At 44.4% G+C, this 17,394-nt stretch overlaps 2 protein-coding genes across 3 annotated transcripts; one reads left to right on the plus strand and one right to left on the minus strand.

Annotated features, from left to right (window-relative positions):
- Positions 1–203: 203 nt before the first annotated feature.
- grna (granulin a) lies at positions 204–9,079 on the minus strand. The gene is made up of 14 exons (XM_070981977.1): positions 9,023–9,079; positions 8,393–8,533; positions 6,929–7,066; positions 6,692–6,820; positions 6,021–6,102; positions 5,144–5,250; positions 4,808–4,961; positions 4,592–4,714; positions 4,342–4,436; positions 4,008–4,244; positions 3,014–3,409; positions 2,344–2,580; positions 1,989–2,231; positions 204–1,060 (listed from the first exon to the last, which is right to left on the minus strand). The coding sequence occupies exons 2-14, from the start codon at positions 8,531–8,533 to the stop codon at positions 917–919; spliced, it is 2,226 nt and encodes a 741-aa protein (XP_070838078.1). The 5' UTR covers positions 9,023–9,079; the 3' UTR covers positions 204–916.
- Positions 9,080–9,426: 347 nt separating this feature from the next.
- Positions 9,427–17,029, plus strand: slc25a39 (solute carrier family 25 member 39). 2 transcript variants are annotated; one of them, XM_070980397.1, is made up of 12 exons: positions 9,427–9,704; positions 10,929–11,034; positions 11,369–11,428; positions 11,605–11,655; positions 12,322–12,431; positions 12,519–12,586; positions 12,959–13,083; positions 13,170–13,343; positions 14,175–14,284; positions 15,427–15,508; positions 15,603–15,683; positions 15,766–17,029. In XM_070980397.1, the coding sequence occupies exons 2-12, from the start codon at positions 10,938–10,940 to the stop codon at positions 15,882–15,884; spliced, it is 1,077 nt and encodes a 358-aa protein (XP_070836498.1). In that variant the 5' UTR covers positions 9,427–9,704; positions 10,929–10,937; the 3' UTR covers positions 15,885–17,029. The 2 variants fall into 2 exon arrangements, with proteins under 2 accessions (XP_070836498.1, XP_070836500.1); XM_070980399.1 differs by lacking the exon at positions 11,605–11,655 and having other exon boundaries at positions 9,541–9,704.
- Positions 17,030–17,394: the final 365 nt, after the last annotated feature.

The raw sequence follows: 17,394 nt of genomic DNA on the forward strand, positions 1-17,394 counted from the left end.
AATTCCATCCCGGAAGTTAAGATCCGGAAAAACAGGCATCATTTTATCATCATTTAACATCGAGTTTCAGCGCACCTGCTTTATGTAACAGGTGTTTTCTGTGCATGGTTTTTAAAATTAAATTGGCCTTTAATGAAGTCTTCTTTTGAGCCTTTCACCCACAGACACCTCACTACACAATAAATGATATGACAAGCTGTAACGTTGTAACATCAAATCTTGTTTATTAGTTTTGTGGAATACGTAGAAAACCCTCTGACTGAAGAAATGAAGCAGCACCAAGCATGTATTTCTCCATGTTTGCCTCATGGTGATTGTTAAATGATCACAAGTGACAGTAAAATGCACAAAATTAACAGTTTTGATTTTAACCCATCAGTTTAGGGAGATGACAAAGTCAGAACTTGTTAGAGATGATGCCACAAATACATGTAAATGAACCAAAGTACTGATTCAGGATGTGGAGCAGGCAGCAGTTCATGTTTGTTATAATCAACATGATCAAAGATACATTTTTAATTGTTAATGCCCCAAATTGTGACTGATTATTGGTAGAGAAGTGCACTTTGCAGCATGAGGCAGCTGAAGCAGAATGTACAGAAACGGCCGAGTGACAGTGAATAAAAGCGAGTGTTGTGTGGAGACGGGTGGAGTGTTTCAGGTTGGAGCCGAGTTTCAGGCAGCAAATTACTATAAAGAATAACAAGGATCTATCTGACTCATCTGACTCATGAACATTATCACAACAGCGTGTCACAACTGAACTTGTTGCATGTAACTCAAAGATGACAGAACATCACAACACCAAGTGTAATCAAATTCACAGTGTCCCAAACAGCATTTAACAATCATCGGAAAATCCCTTTTCATTAGTGCATTGCTTGCAGACACAAACGACAGTGCAGGAGAGAGGTTTTCAAAGTATTAGAGCTCTCTTCTTGTTGGCGAGGAACACGTGCCAGCTGTGCCACTGAAGCCTGCTGTTCTGGGTGCAGTCTCCACTTGCAGTGCAGGTGTAGCCGGCGGGACAGCAGTGCAGCATGTCGCTGCAGCACACCGCCTGTGGGACGGCAGGAAGGAAGGTGTGCAACACGGTCAACCGGTGGAGGAGGAAACAATCAGGTGCTTTAGTTTAACATGAAGTAACAATACTGCAGTAAAAGCATTACAGCTAAATAACAACCTGAACATCTGACTGAGTACTGTTGTCTGTACTCAGTACTGTTTGGACTTCTTTGAGTCAGAAGTGCACATAAATGTGACTCCTGCTATCCGTCCACATTATGCAGAATTACTGGATTATTAATAGTGACGAGTACATAAGCTGGATATTTGTACTGCAGCTGGTGGAGGTGAAGCGAATTGTAGTTTAAATGTGGTTTAAAATATAAGACTGCATCACAATCAAGTGTGACATTTGATTACTTTCCACCACAGAAACAAACTACTTAAAATAAGCTTAGGCTGCCTTTGAACCAGAAACTTTTAAACAATATCATAAAAACAAACAAACAAACAAAAAAATAAGTGAATATTTTCTACCTAATTTAGGAAACATCAAGTATCTTTATTGACAGCTTGACACTCACTTTATGAGAATTAGACGAGAACATTGATGCCATTTTCATGTCTGTACGGTAAATATGAAGCCACAGCTAGCAGCCAGTTAGCTTAGCTTAGCACAAAGACTGGAAACATGGGGAAACTGTTAGCAATGCTGTTTAAATACTGCAGAACAAGTTCATTACGGAGCCTTGGAAGTGCTGGTAGCTGGATTTTATGACCTTAAGATGTCAGGCTAGCTGTTTCCCCATTTTCAGTCTTTGTGCTAAGCTAAGCTAAGCTACGCTAACTAGCTGCTCGTGATACCGTTATATTGCACAGACAGAGTGGTATCAATCTTGTCATGTAACTCTCAGCAAGAAAGCAAGTACGAGTGCTCGCCAAAATGTTCAACTATTCTTTTAAAGTTATCACCGATTACGTACATCAGCATACGGACAGCAGCCCCATGCAGTCGCAGACGTCCTGCAGCAGGTCTCCCCGTCTGCGCAGCTGGTGTAGTCGTCACACGGGACGTCTCCGAGCTGGGCTTGATGCTCGGGCAGGTACACCGGGGTTAGTGGGACAGTCTCCAGCTGCAGCATGATGAGCTTCTGGCAGGAGTTGGAGGCGGTGTCACAGGTGTAACCGTGCGGGCAGCAGTGCTTCTTATCTGGGCAGCACACAGCCTGCAGACACAGCATGCACGAGGTTAGCCTCTTAATTTACATAAGCAAACCATGAGAAACATGATGTGTACTGATAGCGTGTCTTATAATTCATCAGTTCATCGGTGCTCACATCCTCCAGCGGGCAGCAGCCCCACTCGCCCGTGACCAGCCGGCAGCAGGTGGTGTGATCAGGGCACTGTTTCTGATCGTCGCACGGCACAGCGCTGGGATCAGCCTGGGTGCTGGTGGTGGCCGGGAGCTTGGTGTACCACGGGATCACCACTTCTCCCTTGACACAAGAGGTCTCATGCTCGCTGCACTTGTAGTGCGCAGGACAGCAGTGGTTCCCATCAGCACAGCACACAGCCTGGGGAGAAGCGAGAGGGGAAGTGCAACTTTCACTTCGCCCATCCTGTTTTCCAGTTCTTCTTTCAAATCCATAAACATAGAACAGTGAAAAACACCAGCGGTGAAGCGATCAGTTGCAAGTAGAGGTGCATTAACTAATCTGTCACTTCAGAGTGACAGTCCTGAAGGAACTGCACGAGTGAGTTAATGCAGGAGAGATCACAGGTGCCACTGCAGAAGAGGAAGTGTATCAGCATGAAAAGTAATGATAACACTGTCAGCTGTCTCTTGGGGAAAGTGATGCTAGTCATTTGTGTGCAGTGTAGCACATGCTACACTCTGCTTCTAACTACATCACAATGTTTATATACTGCTTATAAAGTCTGAATATGTGGTGTTAAAGTAAATCTTGTTACTGGAGGTCAGCGATGTGGTGAAAAAGCAGCGCTCACCTGTGGCAGCGGGCAGCAGCCCCACCTTTGAGATGAGGTCATGAAGCAGCAGGTGGTGGCCGGAGGGCAGCTGGTTTGGGCGTCACACTTAATGCTGCCCTCCATTTCTTTATTCTCCTCCTCTTGGTCGTCCTCGCCCTCCTCCTCCTCGTCTGTCGTCCCCTCGTCCGCCTCAGGCTGCTGATTCTCCTCCATGGTTTGCTGTGTGCTCGTGGCTTCTGTTTGAGTTGTGGTCGCCACCGTAGTGGACGCCACCGTAGTGGACGCCTCTGTGGCAAAGGCAGGTATCTTCTCTTTCATGGGCGTTGAGCCTGAGCTGCCCTGACAGCTGAGGCTGGCCTCGTCACAGGTGGTGCCAGCGGGGCAGCAGTGCTCGTGGTCGCTGCAGCAGACCGCCTTTTGAACAAAATGACAGGAGTACTTTCAGTCACAAACGTTAAGTGACAGTTTGATGCATGACGAGAGAGAACTGTCAGCCAAGTGCAGACAAACGCAAAGCGGGAAAAGAATCAGTTAAAATGCTCTGTTTGATGCAGAGTGGTCATTTGCTTTCTTGCTGAGGTTTAGATGAGAAGAGTGATATCACTTTAAGTCTATGATAAGGCTACAGCCAGCTGCTGGTTAGCTTAGCTTAGCACAAAGACTGGAAACAGGGGAGAACAGCTAGCCTGGCTCTGTCCAGAGGCAACAAAATCCACCGACTAACATCTCAAAAGCTGACTAACTGACATGGCTCACGCTGTTTGTTTAAACTGTACAAGAACCAAAGAAGACCCCGTTCCCAGCATTACACTAAGCTAAGCTAGCTCTTCATGCTAACCTTAGAACCAGTTACTAGTATCTTCAGATTGATCTTCAGACATGGTAGTGACATCGATTTTCTTGTATAAATCAGAAAGCTAATAAGGGTATTTCCCAAAATATTGACCAACATGATTCACATTGTTAAAACTGTTCAGCACGAGCAGTGATGGCCGCCATCCTCTGTGTTTACCTGAGGTAGAGGACAGCAGGCCCAGCCGCCTGTTTTGTTCTTGCAGCAGGTGGTGTCATCAGGACAACTGAAGGTGGAATCACATGCGACATCCCCCACCTGAACGCTCTGTCGGGGGATTGTGGGTATCTTCGTGACCCACGGCACAGAGCACGTGTCGTCATCGCAGGTCATGGCAACCAGATTACATTTCTTACCGTGTGGGCAGCAGTGGACAAAATCTTCACAGCAAACGGCCTGCGGATGATCAGAAAGACGGCAAAAACATGAAAGGACGGGCAACACCTCTGGCATCAGAGCAGGACTGTTTGGATAATGGCCGCCAAAGCCGTACCTCTGGTAGAGGACAGCAAGACCAGCTGCCTTCTTTGGTTTTACAGCACGTGGTGTTATCTGGACAGGCTGACGTATCGTCGCAGGGGACATCGCCTGGAAAAAAATACCAACGTTAACATTTCCCAATGAAACCTGCCCTCATGCCGACAAAGCCACGCCACTGGGGCAGCGTGGGTGTAATGTTATCCCGATGATCCATTTTTGTGCTTGCTCTTCATAATTGCATGCATGCATGATGAACATTTCACCTGCAGCTGCCTTGGTGACAGATGACGTCGAGACTTCCCCCTCTGAAGGAGGAACTGATGTGACTTCAGGGGATTTTTCTGAGCCGCCCTCATCAACGGTCTCTGCTGTCACTGGCTCACCCTCTGAAAGTGGAAGCACACGGTTCAGCCTACAGATTTAAGCGTATGATTAATCACAATGAGGAAGTTTACAGCGAGACAAAAACCAAACCTGACCTTTCTGGTTCTCCCAGTCCGCTCTGATCCGAGCAGGGAATTTGGCCCACATTGGCATCTCTTTGTTGGTCAATGAGGAAATACATTTGAAGTTCCCGACATCACATGTGCTCCCTTGAGGACAGCAGTGCACCTTGTCCTCGCAGCACACAGCCTGTTCAGACAGTAAAGACAGATCAGTATCACCACAGAACCACACACGATACGACACATGAAGTGAGGATAACTGGACCTTGAGGCAGGACATGCAAATCCATCATTTGACTTTTTCCCCATTCATAGTCTCGCTTATGGTGTAGAGTAACATTAGCATTTCAAAGCTGCCATTTTTTTTACCTTTGGCAGGGGACAGCATGCCCACTGGCCCTCTGCGATCTCACAGCAGGTGTTTCCATCTGGACACTCTGACACGCCGTCGTTGCACAGAACTGTAGTCACGAGCTCTGCAACCAGCAAGACAACATTAGGTGAGGCAAGATGATTCAGAACAAAAGGAGCCGAAAAAGAAGAAAAAATAATAAGAGGTGAAAATAAGCTAAAATTGAAAACAGAGGAATAAAATGAAGAGCTGCAGGGCAGGATGTGAGGAAACAGTCCCAAATTTAATTCAGTAAAGGTCAGTGACATCCAGGAAGGTTGTAAGCCTTCATTTAAAAGAACTGAGAGCTGAATCAGGTTTGTTCCAGATATGTGCTGCATGTGTTTAGACTCTGGGGACAGTAAGCAGACCTGAACGGTTCATAAAGATGAAGCGGATCATAAATTTAGTGCAACAGTAGTATTTTAAAGCCAGTTCTCTGAATCAGCTGCAGGTGCATGGACAAGTTTTTCCTAAATCGTGCTGAGACAGAAGTCCTTTAGTTCTTGATATTTCTTAAAGTGATATTAGTCAATGCAACAAGATTTCTGGCTTTACGATGCATTTACTCATTGCTTGTATGGGGCCATAGTCACCTGGTGCTATTGTTCTATAAATCTTCTCTGCATAATTATGGAAAGATATTTTGTTGTCTTCCATAAAGGGAACTAGCAGGAGCAAAGAAAAGAACCCGAGAACGGACCCCTGGGGAACACCCTGTCATGTTTCTTGTCTGATTTGCAGTCCATTGGCACAAAGTGGTGGCTGCAGACAGGATTCACACCAGTTTCGGGCTCAGCCAGCAAGTCATGCATGTTTTTCCAGCCCGTCTAGCAGTAAGATGATGAGTTTCACCTGTTTTGATGCAGGAGCGGCTGTCTGCGCTGCACTGGTGGCCCTCAGGACAGCAATGTTTCCCATCAGAGCAGGAGACCCCCTGTGAAGGGTCAGGAAACCATTAAGAACAATTTAGTTGATGAATGCGGCGTTTCCAAATGTCTTATGGATTCCCCTGAAAACACTTTACAATTCATAAATTAATATTCTTGCGAAGAAACAAGGGTTCATTTTTAACTGCATTACAAACAGAAATAAGTTCCAGCGTATTTACTGTCTCCAGTGAAGTGAAACAGCAGAGTTCATCAACCAAACAGGCAAAGATCCTTTTTGTGACAGGAAGTCTCAAGAAAACAAGTCTTAGTTTTGCATAACATACGCACTCGTAGTACCTCCAGTAGCACTCTGTGTGTATGAGCGGTTCACCAGTGGACACAAAAGACTCACCTTGATGGTTTTGGTATTCATTTCCTGCTTTTGTTACTTCTTGAACTTTTTTTTTTCATTTCCGTTTCACCAGTTTGACACTTAAATGACTTTGTAGTAATATTCTGGAGAGAAAACCTTAAAATCCAATTAATCGATATGATTTGTGTGGTTATTTTCTTGATAACTGCACCTATTATTATATTATATATTGATGTTTAAAATGTTGCATGTCTTATCTGTGTTGAACAAGGTTTGATTACCTGAGCGAGGGGACAGCAGCCAAACCTTGTCAAGGCCTTCAGGCAGGAAAACTCGGGAGGACATCTTGACTGATCAGGACAGACGTTGTCGTCTTCCTCCCCCATGTACGTCTTGATCATCCTGAAGGACTGCACGGACAAGGCGTGAGAGGGGCCTGATCTTACAGCGGGCACTCACCTGAAACACCTCTTGGTCGGTATTTAATCATAGAAGCGACAAATGTCTGCTGTTCTTACTTTAGAGAGTCTGGGCTGATCAGCAGAAGCTCTTTCCACCCAGGGGACGGACCCAGTGGCGTTCACACAGCTGGACGTGGCTGCATCGCACATTGTTTCCGCAGGGCAGCAATGCACGTGATCGTCACAGCACTCAGCCTGCGAAGACAGCAGCAGTACGAGCACTTTGACTAACAAAGTTTTAAGACTGCTATCGCACTGAAACTGTAGCTTCTATCTGATCCCTGAAGTAGTAAAACGCCACTGAGGATGAATACCACCACTGTGCAGCCTCAATTCTTTGTATTTTAGAGCACAAGTGAATCGTTATCTCATGTACGTTTAACTACGTGACGAACAAGCGACAAAGAATCCTATTTAAGCTGAAGTGCTGTGACTTTGCTGGCGTTAGGGATCTGCTTCTGTGTTATAACATGACATTCATTAATTGTGATATAGACATAAACCTTTATAAACATCAGGATCAACACTTGATATTAATACAATACATTAAGTTATACTTTAATACATTTAAGTAAGTGATTTTGAAGTATCTCAATCACAAAAAAATATGAATTCTGTTAGAAAGCCAAGATGGCAGTTACTGCTACTCTAAGCTAGAAAGATAGCTTAGCTTTTTAGCAGGATTACTTCAGCTGTTTTTATTCTCAGTGACTGCATTCAGCTGCTGCCTTACTTATGTGGGATAACAAGCCAAACTATCAAGATGTTAGTTAACCAAAATTGATATATTTCAATTACAAGAAATAGTTAAGGGGAAAAAACTAAGTGCATTTAACTTTAGCGAAGCTAACTGCAGCTACCTCTATTAGCTTGAACTGGACTTGGCTCTATTACTTGAATTAGCTGAGCGGCTAACTGCTTGATTTGGTTTTTTCTAGTATTTTAACGTTTAACCTCCTAAGACCCAAACTCCTGCATGGCATGCATTTTTAATTTCTCTTTGCTATTTGGGCGGATTGGGACCTGATGAGTGTAAACACAAAGAATTATCAGTATATTATTATTTTTTAGATAATATAATATTATATATACTATTATATAATTATTATTAGCAGTATAATGTCCTCATATGTGGACAACAGGCCCTTAATGATTTGTATTGTGGTCTAGACAACCCAAAATGTGCTGTCACATGTGGACACCAGGTCCTTGGAGGTTAAATCGCTGTTTTCTTTGAAATTTAAAGTCAGGTTTTTCGTGTTAAGGTAACAAAAAAAGGTAATGTGTTGTTTGCAGGTTGTGATGTTTTCATACTCTATACTTTAATGCTATTATGGGGGCAATTTAGGGGAAATTAAGATTCAAAGTGGCCAACATGACAAAACCTAGAAGATGCTGAAAAAATATAATTACTACAAAAGCTTGTCAGTTATAGCAGGTAGAATAATTGTGATTAGTTCTTAGTTTTTAAGTGAATCTTCTGAAGCAAACCGTGGTGCAGAATTGTCTGCAAATGTCTACCTGATCAAAAGGGCAGCATTCATAGCCATTGGCCGGGTCGTTGCAGCAGGTCTGACCGTCTTCACACCTTCCTCCATCTGGACACTCATCTGCACCAACCAGAGCCAGGAGAGCCCAACAGATCACAGCCCACCTCTGCATCTGCACGCAGGGGGAGACGCACAGTGATGGAGGCGCGTGTGGAATCCCCCTTCCCACTCCATCACACGAAAGTCGCACAAAAACAACATTTCTAATAAACTCTGAGACTAAACTCTATCTGCACTTATTTCCTGACTTATTATGCTTAATTTGGAGGTGTGTTTCAAATTTATTTCGGAACGAATAAGCAAGCTAAGACTTAATAAAAATAAATTAACACACTTTCAGTTTCGTTTAGCTTGCGTGTGAAAAAGAGAAAACTTTTTTTGTCTAAAAATCTAGACTTGTCAGAATAAACTGTGCACATTGTTTACAAGAGGATTATGATTTACATCATAAAATATTAAAAGCATTCAGAAAGTGAAAGTAGTTGTCTGCTACAAATGACTGAATCATTGTAAAACATCTTTTACAATTCACTCGAAGCAGTGATTTTCTGAGCATTTTCAGATTCTCAAGGCTTAAAGAAGAAATGCATTTGTTTCTTACCTTGGTTAAAGACTGAAGAGCTGTAGTGAGCAGGTGTTCAGTGTCTGACCTTAAAATAACACAAATGAGTGCACTTTATTGGAAACGCCCAGGAGAGAGGGGGGGGGGGGGGGGGGGGGGGGAGAGAGAGAGAGAGAGAGAGAGGTTATACCCTGCAGCGCCTCTCCTGGTCCCTTAAACCAGATTGTTTAAATTAAATATGTCTCATAATACTCAATAAAGTCGCTCCTGTTGGCGCCGCTTTGAACACGTCGCAGTTGACTGACGGACTAACTTGTTTACATGCGGCAGCTGCAGCGCACCGCCGCGTCGTGTCCACCAGGCGGCGCTACAGTCTCAGCAGCGGCAGAGGCAGGGGGCGGGGCCAGTCGGGGTCCTGCGATTCTTCCGCTGATCTTCACACTATCCGCACCGTCGACTCGCCATCATGACGCACGGCTGTCACTGATCCTGGTTTTCTATAACTTTGTGAACTGCACGCACATTTTGTGACTTTCAACACATTTCTTAAGCGCTCTGCTGCTTGCTTAGCTCGACTCTGCAAACATGTCTACAGCCTATCACCAACGGAGGACACTAATGAACTGCTGCTTTACGTTAGCTCTTAAATGTGGAAACATAAGGTTAATTTAATGGGCGAAGACGCCGCTGTTTCACACCGACGCTGGCAGTTAAAGTAGAGGTGAGTAACCGTTATTTCTCCTCTGACACGGTAGCTAGCTAACCTGCTAACGGTAATTCATGCTGACTGTTACATGTGAGGCAGGTTTGGCTCAATCGTTTGATGAATTAACGTGTTGATTTCTACTTCTAACCCAAAATTTCCTCCTCCTCCTCTAGTGTGCGCTGAAAATAAAGTAATTTTGTTTGAGTATTAAGATAAATTGGGAAGCTAATGCTGCTAAGACAAAGCTTAGATCTCGATTGAGCTGCAGAATTCAGAGAACCGTTAAAATAAGCTAATGTGAAAGTTGTCTTCCTGTCTTTTCATTCACTTGTATCTCGTCAATATATTAGCATAATGTAGGTGCGTTTATAATGAGGCATGATCAAAGTCCTTATAACGTTGCGTAATGTATTTTAGGACACATTTAGCGCCATGTTTGTTTTGGGCACGAAGGCAGTGGAACACTTTGGCAAAGCAGCTTTGCTAAAACACTGTCATTAAGTCCAGAAACAGGACAAACACGCGGGCTGTGAAACAGGAAAGTTAGAAATGACTGTTCCTCATGTGCAAATCCTCCTCAGTGCATATTCAGCTCCAACATCCTGGCTGCTGGGGATGCATTTGTTGACACTGACATTACCTTCATTAGCTTTTATTCCATGTCACTGTTGACTGTTGGCTGATTACATTACATTACTCACTGGAGGACTGGGTCCCACTGGCTGTCTGGTGACATGCACATCGTAGATAAGTTATCACACAGTTTCAACGAACCCATTACATCAACCCCGCCTAGACTTACCCAGCTCACACTGATGGAGGAGGTCTGGCCCGACTGAATCACCCAGTAACAGGCCAACAGTATTTTCCCATCTAGGACTGTTGAATAAAACTCTGGGTGGGACATCAGCACCTGTCAGCCAAACGCTGATACGTAGATTTCAGAAAAAAAATATATTCATATTTTAAGAAGTTCACTCCCACCCTTTTAACACTTTCCTGATGCCATGACACTAACCTGGAGCATCACCGTCGGCACTCTGACACTAACCCGACTACAAACCAGGTGTTAGGTTGCGGATGCTGCACCACACCAACTCTCCTAATGTGTTTTACATAACAAGGAGACAAAGACGTCCACCTGCAGCTGTGGGAAAACACCTCTGTGAAGTCAAGTTACAGAACATTGTGTTCTCAGTGTGACGCGGGGTGAGTTTTTGTGTTTTCCTGGTCTGACAGGTGGCCAGGATGGGGGAGCGGACCGTCAGTGGCCCCGTGGCTGCCATCTCTCCAGTGCAGCAGATGCTGGCCTCTGGCACTGGAGCCCTCCTCACATCTGTTTTTGGTGAGATCATGTAAACTAAGACTAGTAAAAGTTTTCCCCAGTGTTTCGTCTCATGCACACACTCGGTTTACTGTCACCAAAGCCTCGTCTGCCAGTTATGAGGTCCGCCTAGCTAACGCTAATGCAGGCTAATACAGCCGTCTTGCATTAAACACTGTTTTTGAAGAAGTTTTTTTTATTGAAAGTTGTTGTATTAGTGAGGTATTGATTCAGCTGTATGGTCATTTTGGAAGACGAGCTGGTGCTGCTGTTGGACAGTATTGCCTTCCAGTTCGTTGGTATAAACCAGTTGGACGCCCTCCAGCCAATCCCAATACAGTGTGTTTGTTTACAGTCACACCGCTGGACGTTGTGAAGATCAGGCTGCAGGCTCAGCAGACACCGTTCCACCAAGGTGAGACGAGGCGCTTGTCTTCTTCTGTGGTTTTAGATCATACTTGGGTGATGGAACGCTGGCTTTGCTGTTAACAGCTGCTTATGGATGCCATGTATGCTGTGCTCTTCTAACCCCAGCACACCTGTCCTCTGTGCTGTCTGAACGTCTCTCCTGCCTTTTGCTTTGTCTCATAGCTTTAGCCTGTGAATCAGCTCCATGGGCCGGTGTCATCCGCCCCTCCAAGTGTGAGTATCTGACCCGCCATGGCTGAATGCTAAAGCCTTTTAAAAAAAACAAAAACATGACAGTCCATCACAACTTTCTGTGTGTGAGCACATGCTCGACTAACAGCAGCTCCTGCCAGTGAAGGCCAAACACCCAGACGAATTTATGTGTTTTCTGTCGGCTCAGATGTGCATGTTGTTGTTTGGCCTTCAGTCTGTTCGTTGACACACAGTATGAAGTTCAATGCCTCCAGTTTAAAATTCAGCCTTTCTGTCTGAAGATTTCCTGTTGCTGGTGAATGTTTTGTTCCCTGTGATTCCTCCACAGGCTGACATTTGGCAGTGCAGTGATGCTTTTTATAGTTTCTTTGTTTTTGTTTTTTTTGTTGATAGTCTTTCCTAAACCGTCCTAAATAAACAGGCCGTGTAAAGCAGTGACGAGGACAGCCCTGATGTTATCTTCTGAGTGACTCTGCGGTCATTGCCATCGCATGTTTTACTAATCAGCTTTCCCTCCGCTGTAACTCAGTGTGGGACTCATGGGAGCTTCACAAATCAAATCACAATTCTAATCAGATACTTGCTTAATGAGAAAGATGTTTTTAGATCAAATTACCTGGTGTTTGCTGGGGCGGGGGGTCACACAGTTAACTGTGTGCTGACCTCTGCTCGTTCTGTCTCTCACAGGGAAATGCTTCCTGTATTGTAATGGACTGATGGATCACATCTACGTGTGTCAGAATGGAACTGGCTGCACCAGCTGGTACAAAACACCAACACACTTCAGTGGGACACTTGTGAGTACAAGCACACGAGCAGCTTTGCTTTGAGCAGTTGTTTTTGCACACAGAATGAATCAAAGTTTTTGTTTGTTTGTGCCGCAGGACGCTTTCGTGAAAATCACTCGACATGAAGGTCTCAGGTCTTTGTGGAGCGGGCTGCCACCAACACTGTGAGTGCCTGAACTCACCTTCAGAAAATGTTTCAAATCCTAATGGTTAGGGTGTAAATAAGTCAATTTAATTAAATAATAAATTATTTTTAAGCTGCTCCATATCCGCTGGACACAACACTGACTGTCACATGTGCAGTTGTTTAATAAAAGACCAACATATCTGCAAACTTCCACAGCAGTCTGCCTCGATTTTCAGATGATAGCTGTCCATCGATATGGCGCACAGTGTGTAGTGTTGCCCAGTGCTTCCTCAGTTAAAACCTTTGTGCACTTGCGTGTGTGTGTGTGTGTGTGTGTGTGTGTGTGTGTGTGTGTGTGTGTGTGTGTGTGTGTGTGTGTGTGTGTGTGTGTGTGTGCGTGTGCGTGCAGGGTTATGGCTGTGCCCGCCACCATCATCTACTTCACCTGCTACGACCAGCTGCGGGACTTCCTGAGGTTCGGTCTGGGTTTCCAGGGCAGCCACATCCCTCTTGTCGCTGGTGGTTTGGCCAGATGTGAGTCATTAAAGCACAAACACATACAGATATCCTGACTGTGACGTGGTGATGGGTTTTTGATTTCCTGTGTGTGTGTGTTGTAGTGGGGGCTGTCACAGTGATCAGCCCTCTGGAGCTGGTCAGGACGAAGATGCAGTCCCGCCGGCTGTCCTACGGCGAGCTGCGGGTGTGCATCCGCTCTGCTGTGGCGCAGGACGGCCTGCTGTCGCTGTGGAGGGGCTGGGGACCCACCGTTCTCAGAGACGTTCCCTTCTCTGGTGAGAGCACAACAGCATTTAAGAGAAATCTTCAGTCTAATTTTAAAAGGGGTTGTGACAGATGACAAATGGAAATCTATCAAACAATGATCCTCTGTGGACTTGAAATGTGGCTGAGCTGAGCTCGACTTCATGTTGGTTACAGTAAAAGTGGAAAAATATTTTCTTATCCTCCTCTGAAACTTGTCAAACTGCTCGTGCAGCATATCTCACTCCTCTGCTGTTATTTGATATCTTCAGTTTGTCTCAAACAGTCGTTCCTTCCGTCAGATCACAGCTAAAAACCTCGTTTCCCTGAAGCTTACCCTCCCCATCCTTCAGAACCTGCTGAAGCATCTGCTGTTTTTGCCAGTAAAACTAGAGTTTTTAAGACCACCTTTAGGGTTAGAGAGTGAGAGAGAGAGTGTGGGGTTAAATAAATGTTCAATTTATCGTTAATGGGTACAAAACTTCCCATGTTCATCCAGATATTTCATCCATCTTTCTTGGAAACATACAGAGTAGGAAAGAACGTTTCTAACTCTCTTTACACTTTCTGTTCACCAGCTTCCCCTAACTTTACTGACACCCTGCTTCACTATCAGGAACTTGTTTTTGAGTAAATAATGTCACTACTCAAGTAAATTTTTGTTAAGCCTCAATTTTGCCTCAAGGGACTTTACACTCTTTATAGCAAACAGCAGCGTCTTTCCTTTGGCCTTTGATCCAGAGAACCTCCCCAAAAAAACCTTTTAACAAGGTCAAATGGAAGAAAATCAGATAGTAAACTAAGAAGTAGCGGGACTGATGATTTGGGAATGTTTAAGATCACCCTGTCTGTGTGCATTTCAGCTTTGTACTGGTTTAACTATGAACTGGTGAAGGCTCGTCTCTGCGAACAGTCCCGAACGACTCAGGCCAACTTCTCCATCAGCTTCACTGCAGGAGCCGTCTCTGGAGCTGTAAGTACGCAGCTGTGACGGAAAGATGCACCGTCCGTCAGAGCTGTCCTTCGTTTGTCGCTGCTGTTAGGAATATGACAATATTCTGAATGTACAGGTGATGGAAGCGGCACATTGTGTTTGGATAATTAGACCAAGTCTGAATGGAGCGTTTCCAGATTCAATGCTGATGTGAAAATGCGTCTCGTTTAGAGCGTTTCTGCAGTTTGCGACACAGCCTGTTTACGATCAGCTCTGCGTGTTGTCTAACCAGCTGTTTGCAAGGTTAGAGATGCACGAACAAAAAGAAAAAGGCAGCATTTGTGGTGAGGAGCAACACACCTGCTGAAAACATGTTTGTTTAAAGGTTTATGTTTGTGTAAATATTGCGACGCCCTTTTCAAGCCGGTGGCTGAGCGAGTGGAAGATGGAGGCTGTGTCTGTCGTTATGTTGGTCAGCATGCACGGCTGCATGGAAACAGGAAGTGTTAGTGGTACTGAATTCATCCAAAATTGTCACCGGTGAACTCTTTAGTCTGCAGACTGTTGGCAGCAAAGCTGATGCTTCTCACTGAAATGCACCTTCAGAGTCGTGGCTAACGTCATCTGGTTTCGTGTGCACAGACTCTTCACTTTTTATCAGAGAGCGAGTATTTTTGAGGATAATTGCTGATCTTTTACGCTGATAATTCATTGAAGAGAGTTTCATGGCCACCCGAGTTGTACAAGTGGTGCGAGTCAGCAAACTTTGTGAAAAAATGAGTGGAGTTTTTGAAAGCAGGACAGGTCGAAGTATCTCCACCCACTCCGTAACGTGTCCGCTCAAACAGACTGCAGTATTAATCTTTCATTAACATTCATCAGTGATGTTAGAACCTGATAACTGTGAAATCCTGCTAACACCAACAACTTGACATAATCAAGCTTGACCTCAAAGTGAGAAGGAGTGAAATGAAACCAATGAAAGCATGCTCAGGGGCGCGTTCAGAGAGTCCGACCCACGTTCACATGGTCATGCTTCCTGTGCAGTCGTTTAGGGGCTGCCCTCCTGATGTGAAGGGTTATCCTTCATCCACAGATTCTGTCTGACAGGTTGATGCGTAACCTTCAGCCGCTCGTGTGTCGTCCACTATATGACTGTTGTTGTCTCTGATGGTGTGTAGATCGCTGCAGTCCTGACGCTGCCTTTTGACGTGGTGAAGACACGGAGACAGATCCAGCTGGGAGAAATAGACACTCTGGGAGGTCTGCACTTATACATGCTGATGTTACGTGAGCTGTTTTTAGTCATGTGTGAAGCACATTATTCTGAACAGCAGCTTATTCCCATTCCTCCTAGTTTCCTTGAAGAGAACCACATCAACATGGCACATAATGAAGGAAATATGGGCCGAGTTGGGCTACAGAGGCCTTTTTGCAGGTACGCTCGTATTCTGTCTTTTGTCGAGTAGAAATCGACAGTTTGCTTTGCTCTGAAGTGAAAACATTTGTATTTTCTTCAGGTTTCATGCCCAGGGTGATCAAAGTGGCCCCGGCCTGCGCTATTATGATCAGCACCTACGAGTTTGGGAAGGCCTTCTTCCAGAAGATGAACCTTGATCTGGAGCGACCTGCCTCCTGAAGGCTGGCTGTGTGACGCCGGTCTTTCACTCGGCAGGAGACCGTTCACGGCAGCACATGCAGACATTATTATCCAGATCCGGGGCCGGGCTTGGTTTTGCGTGAACACAACAGGAGAAGGTTTGCCCTCATGTCAGGGATGCCCCTCCCTGCACGCCCCACATACAGAGACAGACTGTGATAAGACCCTCCAACATGCTTGAATTTCAGGCTGAGCTTCAGCATGTTTGGATGCAGAGAGATGCTCTTGGACCACAAACTCTGTGTGTTTCTTATTAGATTTTTAAACTGTTTCCAGGTATCTTAAAAAGAGGTTATGTCTTCAATGCTTAAGGGAACTGAACCAAATTACACTGTCATGGATCACAGCTCTGTGCACGTTTTCAAATGTGTTGGGGGTGAAAGTCACGGGTTCAGCACCTCTACAACAGTTGTCCTCGATGGAGACGCTGAGCCCGCTCACCTGCTGTGCAGCAGACTGGATGAAGGTAAAATGCTTGATGGGAAAATTCAAACACTCTTAAGGGTTGCAGCTGCATGAGGCAGAGGAAAAAGTTCTCATTCTCTCGTTTGGCATCGCCTGAGACCAACTGCATGGTGTGTGCAACTTCATTCAATACAGGGTCCAGACAAACTAGCCCACCCTGCGTTAGCATTGCTGCATTAGCCTGCTGTTGTGCAGCAGTAAAGCATGACGTCTCCGCAGATGACTGACAGATCTGTTGTGTGTGCTGATAGATTTGATCATTTGTAGCACTTTAAATTTCGCTGTGAAATGGAAATACAAGACTAACTACAGGTTTTTATGTTTGTTGAATGTATTCCTCTTTTCTGTTCCCATGACCGGAGGAAAGTCGCAGGATGCAAAACACAAGGCCTGATGCAAAGATGAGAGCGAGCCTTCTTGGAAGATGTAGTTCCATTGGTGCATGAAATTCAGACATTTTGCCAAGACTTTTCAGGTGACGGGTAGAGGACATCATAAAACACTTTGATGAAACGATTGAAATATTTGGCTACAATAAAGATCAAAATTTGTTACATCACTGGATCAAAACATTGCAGCCTTAACCTCAAAGATGTAAATGTGTGTCCTTTGTTTTTTTTTTTTATGAATGAAATTGTAATAAATGTTAAGACTGCTTAATTATTGAGCTGTGTGAGTTATTCCCCAACAAGTTTATTAATGACCACCATTATTTACCACCATTATTATATACAAAAAGAAAAAAATGGTTAAAAAAAAAAAAAGAAAAGACAAAATTGTACTTTTTACATAGGTTCAAAGAGAGTTTTTCACTGTGGAGCGCAATAAAGTGATATTCTAATCTAAACTGCTTTAAACTGACACTATACCAAAATCTCTCCATTTGTCACAAATAAATGAACAAAATTATGTAAATATCCCAGAAATAGTATTGGTCAAAGACAAACTGCTACATCTGCTTAGGTCAATAATAAAAGGTTGAATACATCATACTGATTTCTTAACGTAATTACAAGTTGAAACT

Source organism: Chaetodon trifascialis, chromosome 15 (assembly GCF_039877785.1).
Source record: "Chaetodon trifascialis isolate fChaTrf1 chromosome 15, fChaTrf1.hap1, whole genome shotgun sequence".
Taxonomy (NCBI): Eukaryota; Metazoa; Chordata; class Actinopteri; order Chaetodontiformes; family Chaetodontidae; genus Chaetodon; species Chaetodon trifascialis.

Coding starts and splice junctions, on each gene's coding strand:
- grna (XM_070981977.1), bottom strand. CDS start 8,533: ATGCAGAGGTGGGCTGTGATCTGTTGGGCTCTCCTGGCTCTGGTTGGT. Junction 7,067..8,392: donor AATGCTGCCCTTTTGATCAG/GTAGACATTTGC, acceptor CTGTCTTCGCAG/GCTGAGTGCTGTGACGATCA. Junction 4,437..4,591: donor TGTCACCAAGGCAGCTGCAG/GTGAAATGTTCA, acceptor ATTTTTTTCCAG/GCGATGTCCCCTGCGACGAT.
- slc25a39 (XM_070980397.1), top strand. CDS start 10,938: ATGGGGGAGCGGACCGTCAGTGGCCCCGTGGCTGCCATCTCTCCAGTG. Junction 12,432..12,518: donor CACACTTCAGTGGGACACTT/GTGAGTACAAGC, acceptor TTTGTGCCGCAG/GACGCTTTCGTGAAAATCAC. Junction 15,509..15,602: donor AGAAATAGACACTCTGGGAG/GTCTGCACTTAT, acceptor CATTCCTCCTAG/TTTCCTTGAAGAGAACCACA.